This window comes from Dermacentor variabilis, chromosome 3 (genome assembly GCF_050947875.1).
Source record: "Dermacentor variabilis isolate Ectoservices chromosome 3, ASM5094787v1, whole genome shotgun sequence".
In the NCBI taxonomy this organism is placed as follows: Eukaryota; Metazoa; Arthropoda; class Arachnida; order Ixodida; family Ixodidae; genus Dermacentor; species Dermacentor variabilis.
In genome coordinates this window covers 121384059-121399655 of record NC_134570.1, presented here as the reverse complement: position 1 = coordinate 121399655, position 15597 = coordinate 121384059, and the positions used below count along the sequence as shown (strand labels likewise).

Genomic DNA, 15597 nt, shown 5'->3' with positions numbered 1-15597 from the left:
CGCATATCGGCCGAACTATAACACATCCTGCGATGCTCTAGACAGTTATCTTGCTGACAAAGCATGGAGATACTCTTGTGAGGAAAGAGTGGCGGCGTAAGCAGACCAAGAGCACCAAGTGAGGCAAGGAAAGGGGCAGTTCTCGGAGGCCGCAAATGCGGCTGACTGTAGTTGCCAGAGGAAGGACCACGTGACACGATTGCGGTGGCGACAGAGGAATGTACAGGTGTGCGCATTGCATGCGGCGTGCACGGATGGACCGCATGTGGGCAGCATGGGGGAAGAGTTGCAGAGTGTGGTAATAAAGGGAATGTTTGCAACAAATGTCTTGGCCCGTCGTCGTTCATAACACCCTGTTTGTTCTATAATGTTACATCATTGCATAACGCATTGGTACTTTATAGCGCAGCTCTCAGGCGCCCCTTCCTGTGTCAAGCATTAGCATGCCTCGGTGTCGTATCTCGGCGTCACCAAGTGAACAAGCACAGGGAAAGATGAAAGAAAACACGGAACGCAGCGGGAGATCAACGAAGAGTGCGTGAGGAGGAACGTGGAGGACAAGGCTACAGTGAAAGCATGAGGCGGAAATCAGAGAAGGAGAGTATGGCAAAAAGGTGAGAAGGAAACCGGCGACCACACTGGAGCCTTCGATGACTCACGAATAAAAGCTGATGCGCTTGACCTGCAGATCAGATTTTCACCTACATCGCTCAACGCTGTCGTTGTGCTCGAGTGGTAGTTGTTTTGCAACGCTTCGCTCCATTTGCAACATGCTGCACAAGATAGACTGTCTACGCCAGCCAACTTATTGCGAAATGAAAACACATATAAAGCTACGCTCAAACTTTGCATTAGGGAGTATTGTAATCGTTGGCGTATTTTTTTCTTTTATTGGCTACATAAGCTAAGTTTCTTTTTTTTCCCCCACCATTTTAAATACCTTTTTTTTTTTCTCTTCAACCATGCAACCTCGGTATTTTATGATACTCTACTTTTTTTTCTTTGAATATACCATGTAGATAGAAGGTATCCAGGGCAATTTTTAATACTTTTCTATTATAAAGGTTTAATATTTACCTGTGCTGCACACTTATGAATTCTATTACACTTCGGTTTTCGTTACTGTTGCTTCTTCTCTATGTATGTCAGACATTCGATATATTTTAGACACGCAATTTATGTACAGCCCCACTTACTCAATGCCTGCACTGAGGCCTGTAAGGTATATTTAAATAAATAAATAAAAACACCAGTAAGTAATATTCTCAAAATTTTAAAGGACTTGAAGTTAGAACACAGGTTCAGTGTTGCCCTTAATATTGGTACAAAGTGCACATCCCACTAAATATCTGTAAGCACACATGCAAGTCTGCAAGTGTGGCAACAGTGGTTAAACGCTGAATTATTGAAAGTTGAGTATGAATGAATTGTATGAGATATGGTGCAACTAAATTTTCCTTTTAGCTTTGTTAAAGCATACCAAGGCTGCAGTTATGACAAGGTACTGGAACTTTAGGCAGAATGCCTATTTTCCCCTTATGTTCTCATCGTGCCTATAAACTACATAAGCACAAACTTTGGGTCCAAGAACATTTTAACACCACTTTTAACATGCCTTACTTCAATGTTGGTGCCTATATTTGTTTTTCAGAGCCTAGGAATGCCTTTTTTTTTCACATTTTTGTCCTAGTCTTACTTTGCTTATAATGTGATAAACCACTAGAGAACTTGGTTGAAGGCAGCCGATTATTACCACAAACACTTGTTTTCTCAGCCCATGGCCTGATACTGCACCTGCAATGTGGACGTTGAAAGTGCTGTTGAAGTTCCTGCATAACACGAAACTAGTAGAGCGGCTCTAGCAGGGTCGCCGTCTCAAGTACACAGGCACTCACCGCCTCCCTTCTCTTCATCACCATCCATCCCAATACTTTCACTACCCTTCCCTCTTCCCAGTGCAGAGTAACAGACTGGTGTGCACCAACTCACGGTGACCTCTCTGTTTTCCCTAACAACAAAATATCTCTCTCTCTCTCTCTCCTCTGGGTGTAAAGGCTGCTATTGACTGCTTCGCAGCAGACGAGGGCTCTGTTGCGAGAATGGCCCAAACTGCGCTAAGTGACGATACACTTGTAACTAACTTGGTCTACCTGTACGCTCGTTTCATGTTTTCAGCGTACACAAAGGAAAGACTTGAAAACTCGGGTGCAAGTCTGACTCTGAATAAGGGACTCACTTTGGACACTCAGGAAAGGTTCGCCACCATATGAAATGTACCTGCTGCTGATAGAGATAATTCAAAACTTCAGTCTATTGTGAGAAAAAATCTCCGGTTTTCAGTACTGAAAGAACTGTCAACGGTTCTGATCGACGAAAATAGTGGAATTCCAGAGCTAGAGTGCAAAAAGAAAGAAGGAAGTTAACCAGAAAAGAATCTTGTTGGCTACCCTACACTGGGGGAAGGGAAAAGGGGAATATAAAGAAGGGAGTGAAAGAGATGACTGCAGTGAATTTGCACACAGCAGTAAACAGTCAAAGGGATTCCACAGGGCGTTGGATAATCAAATGTCCCAAAGTTCCATGAATATGTGCCCCTAAATTCAGTGCATGTTGAACATTTCTCTTCTGCATACAAACTAATACCTAATAAAAGAAAAAGGTGCAACACAAACCCAAAAATCTTGAGATGGCGCTTGTTTGTCACTGCTTTTGCAACTTTTCTCGTGACGTCTAGTCACACTAACCTACAGTTAAAAGCCATAACCTATGCAACTAGCCTCATTCAGTTTTATTGAACAAATAAGGTGAATTTCAGAAAACAAGGGTTTCGTGGGCTGTGTTCTTTAGAAAATCATAATTTATCCTTAGATGCACAGTGTAAGTTCTTATTGATGGAGCCTATACGTGCCTAAAGGACAGTATTTGATGCCTACATATGGTCCAAACGACAGGTTTAGAGCCTGTTATAGGCATATAAAACTGCCTTTTTTAGTGCCTAAAGTTCCAGTCTCTACATATGACACTAGAGAGAGAGAGTAAAACATCTTTATTAATAATATTTGAATGACGAGAGCAGTGTGGGAGGAACCCTCAGTCCAGGGTCCCTAAGATGATTCCGGCGATCTTTCGAGCCCGTTGTATCACAGCTCGGAGGACCTCGGGAGGTCCGTCGCGGAGGGCATCGTCCCACAGCTCTTTGTTGCGTAGGGGGTAAAGAAGAGTTGGCAAATAAAACTGCCTTTTTTAGTGCCTAAAGTTCCAGTCTCTACATATGACACTAGAGAGAGAGAGTAAAACATCTTTATTAATAATATTTGAATGACGAGAGCAGTGTGGGAGGAACCCTCAGTCCAGGGTCCCTAAGATGATTCCGGCGATCTTTCGAGCCCGTTGTATCACAGCTAGGAGGACCTTGGGAGGTCCGTTGCGGAAGGCATCGTCCCACAGCTCTTTGTTGCGTAGGGGGTAAAGAAGAGTTGGCAAGGGAGGAAAGAGGTTTGCAGTGCACTCAATCGTGACGTGGAAGATTGTGGGCGAGCTGCCACAGCCAGGGCAACGATCTGCATAACAGTGTGGGTAGAATTTATTGAGAGAGACAAGATTTGGAAAAGTTGTGGTTTGTAACTGCCGTAATGCCACTGCTTCCTCTCGCGAGAAGGACGGCGGTGGTGCGGCGTGGGTGCGACGAATGCGTGTATAATGACGGAGTATGTCTTTGTAACGGAGCAAGGGATCCCCCCACTCTGAAATAGTCGCCTCACCACGCCGAGTCGCCCGGAGGGAAATTTCTCGGGAAACCACATGTGCGCAATCGTTACCCGGCAGCGAGGCATGACCAGGGGTCCAGAGTAAGTGGATGCGAGGAGGTGTGGTTGGTGTATTTTGCGGCAGCTGTTTGAGAATTTGGTGCGCCGCTCTCGGGATGCCATGTCCTGATAGGAACGCCCGGCATACCTGTTGCGAGTCCGTCAATATAAACACATCCTCAGAAACACGGATGGCGTATCGAATTGCAAGAGCAACACCGAGAATTTCTCCATCAGCCGCATTTGTTCCGCGCTTTGCAGCAGAGTCTCTCAGGGATTCGGTGCCATCCAAAACTACCGAGGTATAGCCCTCTTGAGTGCGTGATGTGTCCGTGTATAAAGTATGTGTTTCCGGGATGTTTGCAAGCATGCGGCCAATGACGGAGCATGACAAAGGGGGCTTTGCGCCGCCCTTTGTCATGCTCGGGGTGCATATTACGTGGCAATGGATGAATACTTAGTGCTTGGCATATCGCTGACGACAATATCGTTGGACGGGTTTCAGACTCAAGGGGTGGGACAGAGTATCAGAGCCGTGTGAGAAGATGGCGGCCAGTAGGAGTGAGTAGGAGGCGCTGGCGATGGCTGACCCAATGTGCCTCTAGCAGCTCACCTAGTGTGTTATGTGTCCCTAAGTTAAGGAGACGGTGTGTGGAAGTATAGTTCGGGAGGCCATGGGCCAGCTTCGTCGCTTTGCGAATCATTGCGTCTATGCGAAGTTGTTGCGCTTGGGTCAACCGCTGAAATGGGAGGTGGTATGTAAGGCGGCTGATCATGCATGCCTCCACGAAGTGCAGCAGGTCCTCTTCTCGAAGGCCCGAGCGCCTGTTGGAGACCCTCCGGATCATGGCCAGAATTTGCTCAACCTGTCTGGATAGAAGGGAAACAGTGTAGTTTGACCTGCCATCCGCTTGGACGTGTAGGCCGAGGATACGAGCATGATTAACCTGTGGTATCGGTGTGCCATCCACGTGCACAGTGATAGGGGGGAGTAGAGGAACGGCTCCGGGGGCGAATGATTATGAGCTCCGACTTTTCCGGAGTACATCTTAAGCCGCATTTTCTCGCGTACTCGGAAACTGTATCGGCTGCTTGCTGCAGTCGGTCCTGGATGGCTCCGTCGGAACCCCGTGTCGACCAGATAGTAATGTTGTCCGCATAAATAGCGTGGGCGACATCAGGGATCTGGTCGAGTAGCCGGTGGAGCCCTGCGAGCACGATATTGAATAGAATAGTGGAAAGAATTGAGCCCTGGGGTGTCTCACGTCCTACAAGGCGAATCGTACCGGATCGATGCGGTCCCATTCCTACGGTGGCTTTGCGATCTCGAAGAAATGCGCGGATATAGTTGTACATACGAATTCCACAGTGTGAATGTGCAACATTGCGAAGGATGAAGTCATGTTCAACATTATCGAATGCCCCTTTTAGGTCTAAGGCGATGAGTGCTCTCATTTGGGCGGACGACGGAGGTCCTATGACTTCCTCCCGCAATTGTAAAAGCACATTTTTGACGGACAGATGAGCCCGATATCCGAATTGTGAGTTAGAAAAGAATGATTTTTCTTCGAGGAAGGGCTGCAGACGCCGCAAGAGTACATGCTCCATGAGCTTACCAATGCAGGATGTTAGGGAGATGGGTCGTAAGTTTTCAACCTTAACAGGCTTGCCCGGCTTGGGGATCAGTGTGATGTCGGCGTGTTGCCATGCTTGGGGCAGCATGCCCTTGCGCCAGCAATCATTGAAGATATGGGTGAGGTGGTTAATATCCGTGTCACTGAGGTTACGAAGGGTGGCGAATCGGATGTGGTCGGCTCCCGGTGCCGTGTTGCGGCGTAGGTCTTGTAGGACAACCCGCACCTCGTCAGATGTGATGTCTGCATCGAGCAATTCGTTCGCCTCGCCTACATAAGGATAGTCAGGGTACTGCGGCGGCGGGCCTGTGGGTATGAAATGCTTCTCTAGCTCTCTGAGGGGTGTCGAGACATCGTCCCTGTACTCGTGCATTAGGATGTGCAGCTGTTGAAATGTTTTTCCCTTTGTTGTGGTGGGGTCTGTGAGTGAGCGAACAATCGATCACGTTTTTGCTGTGCTCAATGTGCCTGACAGGCGATCGCAAAATCCTCGCCAGTTATTCCTCGTAAGGATCTCTGCATACTCCTGAGATTCCCGTGTAATTTGATCTATACGTTTCCTAAGTTTGCGGTTGAGGCGTTGTCGTTTCCATCGTCGTGTCAACCCTCTGCGGGCATTCCAAAGATAAAGTAAATGCGGGTCTATGTCTGGTGTCTCGGTTGTGGTGCACAGTGTGCTCGTGGTGGCCTCTAGATCTTGTGCGAGAGAGTCAAGCCAGCATTCGTACTCTTGGCGCTCAGGTGGGTCCTGGCAACGTTCCCTGAATTTCGTCCGATCCGTTATACGCACATTTCGCTCGGGCCTGCGCGCACCCCGTAATGACAAGGTGGTCGCCACAATGTAGTGGTCACTACCAAGGTGCTCCTCTAAAGGCCTGTGCTCAACGAATGGGCCAGTATTGCGCATGAAGGTAAGGTCAGGGCAGGTGTCATGAGATACGCTGCTGCCCATCCGAGTGGGGTGCTCTGGGTCGGTAACCAGTGTGTATCTCATGTTACAGATGGGATTCCATAGGCGGGTCCCTTTAGCCTGCAATTTAACGTAACCCCATGCAGTATGCGGAGCGTTAAAGTGGCCGGCCACCACACAAACCCGTCCAAACCTACCAAATTCTGTTAGGAGGTGCTGAAAACAGTGCGTTCGCGAACTGGGGGAACTGTATGCATTAAGTATAAACAGACTCTTGCTGCGTTTACCTTGCGTAATTATTTCTAATATTTGGTGAGGAATGTCAATGTTAGTGGTATGCATGCGACATGTAACATGTTTTGAAACTAAGGCTCCCACAAGAAGAGAGACACCCGAGAGCGTGTTGTAGCCGAATAAAGAAGGGGTGCAATTGACTTCCTGTAAGAGGATGACATCGGGAGGGTTCGTGGATGTGGCGATATACTGCTGTAGGGAACCTCGTTTTCGGCGGAATCCCCTACAATTCCACTGCCACACCACTAGTTGCTCCGCGTTACGCGACGCCATCATCATCGCGAGAGGAAGCAGGTGGTAGGGCATAGGAATGCGGGTGCCGGGTGCCCACATTTGAAGGTTGCGGCCGAGAGCCTTGGTCGGAAAGCGCGCTTTCGTTGTTACCACTAAGCTCAGGAACTTGCATGCATGCGAAAGTGCACTCTATACATGATTTCACTTGCTCCGTAATCCCTATTTGAAGGGCCTCCATTTGGTGTTCTATCCTGTCCAGAGCCGCCTGCATACTAGTGCTCATGTCTGCCACCAGCGCGTCCATTTGTTTTTGCAGGCGCTCACAGCGCGCCTCCATGTCACGACGTAGGCGGGCTATTTCTATTAGAGGATCGGGATTTGATAACGAATTGGTAATAGGGGAAGGGGTAGGGAGAGATTTACGGGGCGGAGCGAGCTGTGGGGTACCCTCCGCCCGACCTACCTCCTGAGGCGCCTCCATTGCTGTTTTCTTCTCCGGGGTCCGCTGCACCCCTAAAGGGACCAGAGTCACCTTGGCTGGGGCGTTGGTCTGCAAGGCCTTCTTGTAGGGTTGTTGGGAAGATGGGGAAGGAGGGCACCTCTCTGGGAGGCGCACCGATGCCTCATGGGATCGGGACCGAGACTTGGAGCGGGTCCGGAACTTGTGACGGGATCTCGAATGGGTCTCCGACCGGTCTTGTCTGGTCTCCTTCATTGGGGCGCACGACGTTCGGGCGTCCGCTGTATCTGTGGTAGTGGTCGGGTCGCTGGAGGGTTGAAGTTCACGCTGCTCTTTCTCGAGAGCTTTCCGCACCCAAGCTTTGTTCAGTGTATGCCTAGCACGCCGCGGGCAGTTTGAATCCGCTGTAGGGTGGGTCCCGTCACAGGATCTGCAGTGTGGGGTGCACGGATGTGACGGGGTGGGGTTGTCAGTCCCGCACGTCGCGCAAATGACCACGTGCGGCGTAGGACAGTAATCAGCCCAATGGCCGAGCTTGTGACATATATTGCAGACCAGTTGGCGAGGTGGATGGGGGTAGCAGAGGAGTTCTGCACCATAGAAATGCATGTAGCGGGGCACTTTAAGTCCTTCAAATGTTACCAATGCAACGTTGGTTTGACCCATCATTCGTGCTTGAAGTATTCGAGTTCCAGGAGCCAAAAGCTCATCCATTAGCTTGGAAGATGGTGTACTGGGCAAAAGACCAGAAACAATTCCCTTGTATGAGTTGACTGGGGCCGGAAAATATGTTGTGATGGGATCGACCCGCTGACCAAGGTTCAGCTCCCTCACTTTGTACAATGCGTCGGCTACGTGTGACTGGGGTGTGCTGATGATTGCCAAGTTCTGCTGAGGTCGCAGTTGGAATATGATGTCCTGACGATCGTCAGTGGTCAAGCCGGCTGCACTCCATAGAGCACTGGCGAGTTCTGGGCACGTCCACTTATTGAGGCAAAGTCCTCCGTGAGGCCACAGAATTATCTTTTCATTGTGCAAAGGAAGTTGAGGCAGGTTCTGATTCCGACTGCGCTTGCATATGGTAGGCTGGGAGGCGTCCGGAATGCCCAAGATGTTCTCGGAGTGTGGCGCCTTAGCATGCATTTGACGGATGCGTTGCTTATGTATGACTGTCTTCCAACAGCCACCTGTGTCGTCGTAAATGTTCAGGGTAGCATCTTTCTCCATCCTTTCCCTGGTCGGAGTGTCTACTCTCTCGTTGTTGGGAGGGAAAATTGGTGACGATGGGATCGGCGGCCACTCCCGCGGTATCCACCTCGGGCGTCTTTGTTGTTGTCGAGGAACGAGCGGCGGCGTTCTCCGTCACCGACTGCGTCTTCTGCTCGTTGGAAAATGATGTTGCGGTAGATAAATGCTCCATCAAAACAGAGCGGTGAATTGGCCGAAGGCCCTTTGCACGCCCATTTAGAACATGGGCCTCGGAAGAGCTGGTCGCTTGGCGCTCTTGGTTCATGTTGTAGAAAACACGCCAAGGCAACTATGGCCCCGGCAGGGCCAGCCGCGTTGGAACTGCTTCAGAGCTGTAGAGGCGCAGGGAGCGGCAAAAAAGTCCCGGGAGGAAAAGGCGGTCGATGGGAAACGGCGAGAAAGCCACTTCAGATATGACTCCCGGCGAAAGCAGCCTGGGCAAGGGCGGTCGGTGAAGGTCGCGTAGTCTCGGTGGTTGTGGAGCACGCCGACGATACGTCCGTTCACTTCGGGCGACTGAGTGGAACTCCTCACGAGCGTCGAAGTTGGCATCATAAAATAAGGACACTAGAGAGAAACAGTGCAGAAAAAAAAAATTATGCAGATCCCACACACTGTGGGAATCAATGTAAGCAAAGCTTTCTGTGCTGGTTGCTTTGATTGACCATAATTAGCAGTGATGCTGATGGCAAATGTTTAATTTCTTCAATGTTTTGTCCAACACGGGAGTGGTGAGTTGATGTTAAATGTTACCTTGTGTGCACCACTGCTGTTTGTCTGCATAGTACACAAAACACAAAGGGAGAGGTGTTTGCTTGAAGTGTTGTTGTGGGCCACATTTCATGACCTCCGAGAGGGTGGAGCATTTTCATTGCCTCACATGGCACATCACATCGTGGCGGAAGTATTAAGCTTGAATTGGATTATGAGGCATGTCATAGTGGCAGACTCCAGATTAATTTTGACACCGTGATGTTTTTTAATGTATCCCAAAATCTAGATGCACGTGCATTTTCTATTTTGCGGTCGTTGAAATGCGGCTGCTGCGGTTGGGATCAGATCCACGACCTTGAGCAATGCCATAGCTGGAAAGCTACCGCGGGAGACATAGAAGTGTTGATTTGACAGTCGACTGCTTCCGTAGTGTTGTCTGGACCTTGCGGTGCACTTCAATGAATGCGGCTCTGCTTCTGCAAACCCTGCATAATTTGTCCGCATTACATATTTGTATGGTGTTTGTTTTTCAGAAATAGCAGGAATGTACTGTACCTTACCTTGAACTTAAGCTTATCCAGGTTCCCTACAAATGCTATTGTATATAGTAGGGTTTCCTTGCCTTCTCAGGCCACCTTCCACCCCCTCCTCACGTGGGAACTGCCTCTTCCCTCCTCTCTACAGTACCTATCTAGGTTCCCTCTGTACTCTTTTGTTAGTAGGAAGGGAAGCACTGCAGTTTCTTCAATGCTTTTGAGGGGGGTCATGGATAATAACAGCTGTCAAGAGGCTAACATAGCAATGCCCAGGGAGCTCCAGAGGGCATTGTGCACATTCAACGCAGTGGTGTCCAAACAAGTTTCTTGCATCGCCTCTCCTTTCTGACTCGCTCCTATAATGTATACACACACTCTGAGCCACCCTTGGATGGGGTGTGCCAGACAGCAGCAGCAGTGGGAAAGTCGAAGGAAGAGGCAAAGAAAGCTTCACTTTAAAAAAAGAAAGTACAAGCTTGTGTGATCTTTTTTAAGGAAAGCATAAACAGCAGGAAAGAGGGATGGGAAAGCAGGTTTATGCAGTTCTAAGGTTATTCCCACTTTAGGTATGTGGTTGTGTCTACAAAAACTTGCATCCATGTAACTATATCATATTTGAACCTAATAAGCCAGTCTCATTTCAAAGGAGACAATGAGAGAGGGATGGAAGACGAGTAGTAACAAAAAGTATCCTCAATTGTAAGCTGAATAAGAAAGCAGGAAGAGCCCAAACATTCTACATAAGAAGTGTTTATTTAATGACTAAGGAGCTGAGGAGTGGTTGTGTAAGATGTGTAACTTAGCTGAGCAACTTAGTTACACATCTTACACAACCACTCCTCAGCGCTTACTGCACATCAGAATGCAGTAAGAGCTTAGCATGCAGGAGCATTCCCGCCATATGTGAAAAATTGAATCTTCTGATTTACAGTAACTACGTACAGCAGTGCATGGTTTGTGTTAGTTGCAGTGCAGTCGCTTGTTCTTTTTGGGTTGAGACTACCACATTTTCTGTCAGTGCTAAATCATGGAATCTACGCCAACCTTTGCTCGAGTTCCATATCTATTTTGATAGAACATATTGGCTTACATTAAAACAAGGAAAGTACTTCGGTTAGTTTGGGGGCCTTACCTCAAAACTCAACCAAATAAAAGTGGTGAAGGAAGAAATATCATATGCAGTAAACAAGTACCCAAATGAATACGTGCACCAATGCTAAACGCAGCACTAAGCAATGTATAGGACATTCCTGCATGAAAAAACTGGGTTTACTGCGCTGATACAATAAAACATATAGTACCAAGGTGCCGTTGCCGTAAACAGCGACTGGATGACAATTTCTAAACGGCGGCATTTGACAATTTTCCCACAAAAGTTACTGCAGGGCGCTTCTTCACATCGCTGCTTGTCTCGCTGCGTCATTTCATATTATTCAGCAGCATTCGCGTCCAGGATAGCGAAATCCAGCAACTCTCATGATTTGGCTATAGGTAAGTTAACGCAACAGCAGGTAACCACAACGACGTGTACTGATGGCTTGCATACAAATATCAGCTCGTTGTAATCGAGTACAGTGCGAGTATCTGCGAGTAGGTAACCGTCTGATATATGAATCGTTTCTTTATCGCGGATACGACGCTGATACAAGGTACGACGCCTAGGTATGCAGTCAGCAGGCTGCACTGAAAAGAAAAGCACTGTGACAAGGAAAGAAAAAGGTCTTTCACCTTGCGAACGCTCCGTCGAAGCTCATCGTGTTGTTCAGTGAAGAACGTCGCACAACCTCGGACTCCTTGTCGAGTCGCCCAAGGCGGGCGACTTTGATCAAAGCGTAGTCGAAAGCGACGCGATACCCTCAAAGCTTGCATTGCGCAGCTGTGTGCGCCCGGTTTCTCGGAGAGCAATGGACTGGACAACGGAGGATGTCAAGTTGTGCGTCGTTGCAACGAGGAAAACGTTATGTATCTACTATCAACACAGTTTCCGTACTCGCACCGCCCGACAAGTCGTAAACTGCGAAAACTCCGAGATTAGCTTGTCTTGGATTGATTTCTTTGTTTGACGCTTTTGGTGATGATGATGTAGTGACCGTTGATAAACGCGGCCATTGACGCAGGATTATGGTGATGCGCAAATGCGTCAATCTTTTAAATTGTTTATTTGCGAGTTTTTTCGTCAAGAACAATTTATATATATATGCAGAGCAATCGAAGCTGGAATTCGGCGAAGCATTGTTCAAGCCTGTCCAATGATGCTGAGCTCCTCCTGGTCGTGCCTTTCGTTTAACTCATTCGATAGGCGTTCCAGAAACTTGTTGAACTCGTGTCGTGTCTGCTCTCCGCCTTTACCGCCCTCCTCGGTGTCGTCTATGTTCGTCGACACCCAAGTGATCCGGGCAAACAAGTGTGACAGTTGGGAAGGATTTCCTGCAGGGCGGTCGCTTGACTTTCGATGACAGAACACGACGCATTGGGAGTCCCTCACGCCTTGAGATTGAACGAAGTTGTTGTACCTGGACGGCAGCAATTGCAATACTGCACTTAAAACTTCAGAAAATTGGCACTTGCCCCGCGAAAACGCAGGCGTGCTTCAAGGTGCGCCTGCAGAAAAATGCTTACCATATGTCAAGCGCCGTTGATACATTCTTTTGGTCCGAGGAATAGACGACTATAATGCCTTGTGTATCTTTAGCAAACGCGGGCCAACAGTTTTCATACCTGTAAGAACACGGCATAAATAATTGCACATATGAATGCAAACATTGATTAAACCTAGCTGATATTTTCGACACGATATAAAGGCAGACGTGTCTGAAACATTTTGCATTACCGAAATGCTTGTGGGACTCTTCATTATAATAAGTAATTTACAGTTCCTTTCATGTTACATTGGTTGATCAGCCTTCTATCATAACTAGCTACTAGAAAAGTAATGCTATAAAGTTACTTTTGGTCGCCACTGCAGTCCCAAAGTTCCACAGGCGTCGTGGTTTGTCGGCCCTTCACTAAAATTTGCGGGCTTTCAAATTCCAAGATTCTGAAACAGAAATGTTTAGAACTGTCAGTTATGAACAACCAATCTTGTTCACAGGGTTTAAGACTTTTAAACGAGTGCTCTATTGAAGTATACGGGGACACATTTACCGCACGCCTTTTGTAGGCTGGTATTGCCCAGAGGAATTTTCAGTCGCCTCAGCCAGGTAGTTAGAAATGGCCGTCTTTCCAGACTGGAAAAAATAAATAAACAAAAGAGCATGAAATGGTTGAAGTATCGCTAACTTATACTACAAATAGACGTCCCCGCGAATTGAAGCGGCGGAATAACGATGTTACCACGGGCAACACAAGTCAACACAAGGCTGCGCTTACCTGACAGGGTCCAATAACTATTATTTTCATAATTTTTAGAGAAGTGCAATGTTCCCGCAGCCGATACAGCCAGTTTCTACAGGAACTCTAATTCGCTATCCTTAAAACGCGAGCAGAATTCGGCGAAAATCCTTTTGGCGGTGAGAAATCTTTCCTCCGCGCAAGATTCGCGGTCGCACGGAGCAGAAACTAGTGGCGATGCACGGAGTTTCGGAACCAAAGTTGCCGGATCAGGTAGTCGCCCGCGTTTCCGACCGCCAGGGGAGTCACCATCGCGCCAATTTTCTTTTGATGTGTATGGTATCTGCGCTGCGACTGCGTGTAATGTAGAGTTCATCGGCTTGCCGCAGTCGCCTCAGAAACGCCACAAAAGGTAACTAACGCTTAAGGTAAAAAAATCGACGAGCAACCTACAGGTGTCGAGTAGGCAGCGCGTATCGTCCGAGGCGCGCGATACTGCGGCATTTTTCCGCCTCCGTAGCAACGTCGTCTGGCTCTAGCGTACTGTGTTGGCGATTTCCAGCAGTCGCGGCTCTGAGAAAGTGTACAGCGGGTTTAGCCCTAATGGATATTACCTGACAACAGTCGAGCTAGGGAAGGCGGTGGCAGGAAAGCTGTCAGACAGGTCGATTAGCAACTGCGCAACGGACTAGTCGAGGCGGCCAAACAGGAAAACTTTTTCCGAGGTCTGTTGATCGGGAGCGATCATCCTTGACAGGTGCTGGTATTGTCGGGGCTTGCGGTAGGGCCAGCCGACTTCCAGTAGTCTACTTCGCTGTGAACTCCATTTATATTAGTGAAATGATTACTTTTAATACGATGAAAAACTGTCACCGCGGTTTGGGCATCTTTGACCAGTGGCCTGGACACCTACTTCTGCCGTCCGAGGGTTGAAGGTTGTCCCATCGTCGCGGCCGTGCGTCAAGCATATGCGAGGTTTCGCTTCATAGTTTCGACGGCTGAGAGGGCGATTGTTGCGGACGTAATAGAAACGTAGCTGGCGCCCAGGATTTCGGCGTGCGTTTAGGCTACCGAGGGCGTACCGCTTAGAAGTAGGAAGAGGAAATACACGACAAAAGGCTGAAAACGAGGTCACTAGTAAAGACTGGTCAAAATCATAACGCGGTGTCTGCAAGTACAGTTAAGGAGCTGCAGCATCGCGTACTAGAGAAAGCTCAACGCCATTAAAATGTCGCAAAATTCGGCAGCAGTCACAAATTGCGCTTCACTAAGCTGGTAACGCACGTTACCAACGAGTTATCGTGGCCTTGAGGAATGCTAATTGAGTACTGATTAGCGCAGGTTACTTCCACCTGCACTGCGCACTAAAATAGCGAGAAAATTGCGCGACATGGAGTGCAAGCACCATGCAGCTAATTCTGAGTGGCATGCATTGCTTAATATTCGCTTTTAAGCTTTGAAAGGTAGTGCAGTGGGAAGCGAGTGGTAGTGTTGTAGTGGCACTGTTTGCGGGACTTAAGTTTGCAGCAGCTGTACAGGACATATACTGCAAACCAAGTGCCACTGTGTGCGACTAGCTATGCTAACTAGTTTTGTGCTGCACACTTTAATGTCTATACCGACGCATCTGTGGCTGGCTGCCGATGCAGCATTAAGAGGCATTTACATAAGGGTGTAGGAGATATATCGAGTTAAGACGTTGCTTTTCAGCAACAGGCTTGGAACAAAGGCATGCAATTGGCAAGACATATTCCCTGTTCCTCACGCACGTTCATGCATCAGCTGAAGAACAAAAGCACTATAAATAGAGGGGGGGGGGGGCGAATCCTATGCTCCATTTCATACATAGCAGGCAACACTATGAAGGCTAAAGAGACTTCTCTCGCTCCTCACATTAGCAACCGATAACTAGTGCTCAACTTAGACATAGGCACTCATTATGTGATTCGGTGTAAAATTGTGTCTCATACTTTTATGTCGCAGAGTACAGCACAATTATTATGTGGAACGCGTCGCAGCTGTGAACCTATTTACCACCAACAAGCGGAGTGACACGTTTGTGCGACCAGCGGCCGCAACACATTGCCTGCACGCGTGACCAAAGCGTATCAGGTCGCATACTGGAAACACACAGGTGAACCAATAATATGTGATTGGATGTAGGCTCACGTCCCTGAGTTGTAGTTTTAATATGTGAAGTATAGTTGTTCTGTTGAAAGTGCCGCAGACAAAGGCTGCAGCACTGCAAAACGTGTGGTGTGCGAGTTTCGTGACTGCACCACTTGCCTAGTTCCCAGTATTGCCAGCTAAGTATAAAATGGGACTATAGGTGGCAGTACGGTGCTGTAGAATAATGCAGATATAATAGAATACAAGAAATCAGACATGTCCAGATGAATTTCCATGCAACTTTATCTGCTTGCTTAATGCA

General features: G+C 48.1%; 3 protein-coding genes across 5 annotated transcripts in view; 1 reads left to right on the top strand and 2 right to left on the bottom strand.

Annotated features, from left to right (window-relative positions):
• LOC142576229 (putative acyl-CoA dehydrogenase 6) overlaps window positions 1-11893 on the bottom strand; it is a 34237-nt gene extending 22344 nt beyond the window's left edge. For both annotated transcript variants that reach the window (XM_075686258.1, XM_075686259.1), the window contains exon 1: window positions 11565-11893. In XM_075686258.1, coding sequence (XP_075542373.1) covers window positions 11565-11705 — 141 coding nt within the window. In that variant the 5' untranslated portion in view covers window positions 11706-11893. The remainder of the gene's footprint in view (window positions 1-11564) is intronic.
• Window positions 11894-11976: 83 nt separating this feature from the next.
• On the bottom strand, window positions 11977-13422 carry LOC142576237 (intraflagellar transport protein 22 homolog). Its single transcript, XM_075686271.1, has 5 exons — window positions 13206-13422; window positions 12981-13063; window positions 12784-12873; window positions 12456-12554; window positions 11977-12349 (listed from the first exon to the last, which is right to left on the bottom strand). Exons 1-5 carry the CDS (start codon window positions 13233-13235, stop codon window positions 12073-12075), a joined length of 579 nt encoding a protein of 192 aa, XP_075542386.1. The 5' UTR covers window positions 13236-13422; the 3' UTR covers window positions 11977-12072.
• A 28-nt stretch (window positions 13423-13450) lies between these two features.
• Window positions 13451-15597, top strand: part of Bre1 (E3 ubiquitin-protein ligase Bre1) — a 39353-nt gene continuing 37206 nt past the window's right edge. For both annotated transcript variants that reach the window (XM_075686251.1, XM_075686250.1), the window contains exon 1: window positions 13451-13578. The gene's annotated coding sequence lies outside the window, so the exon portion shown is untranslated. The remainder of the gene's footprint in view (window positions 13579-15597) is intronic.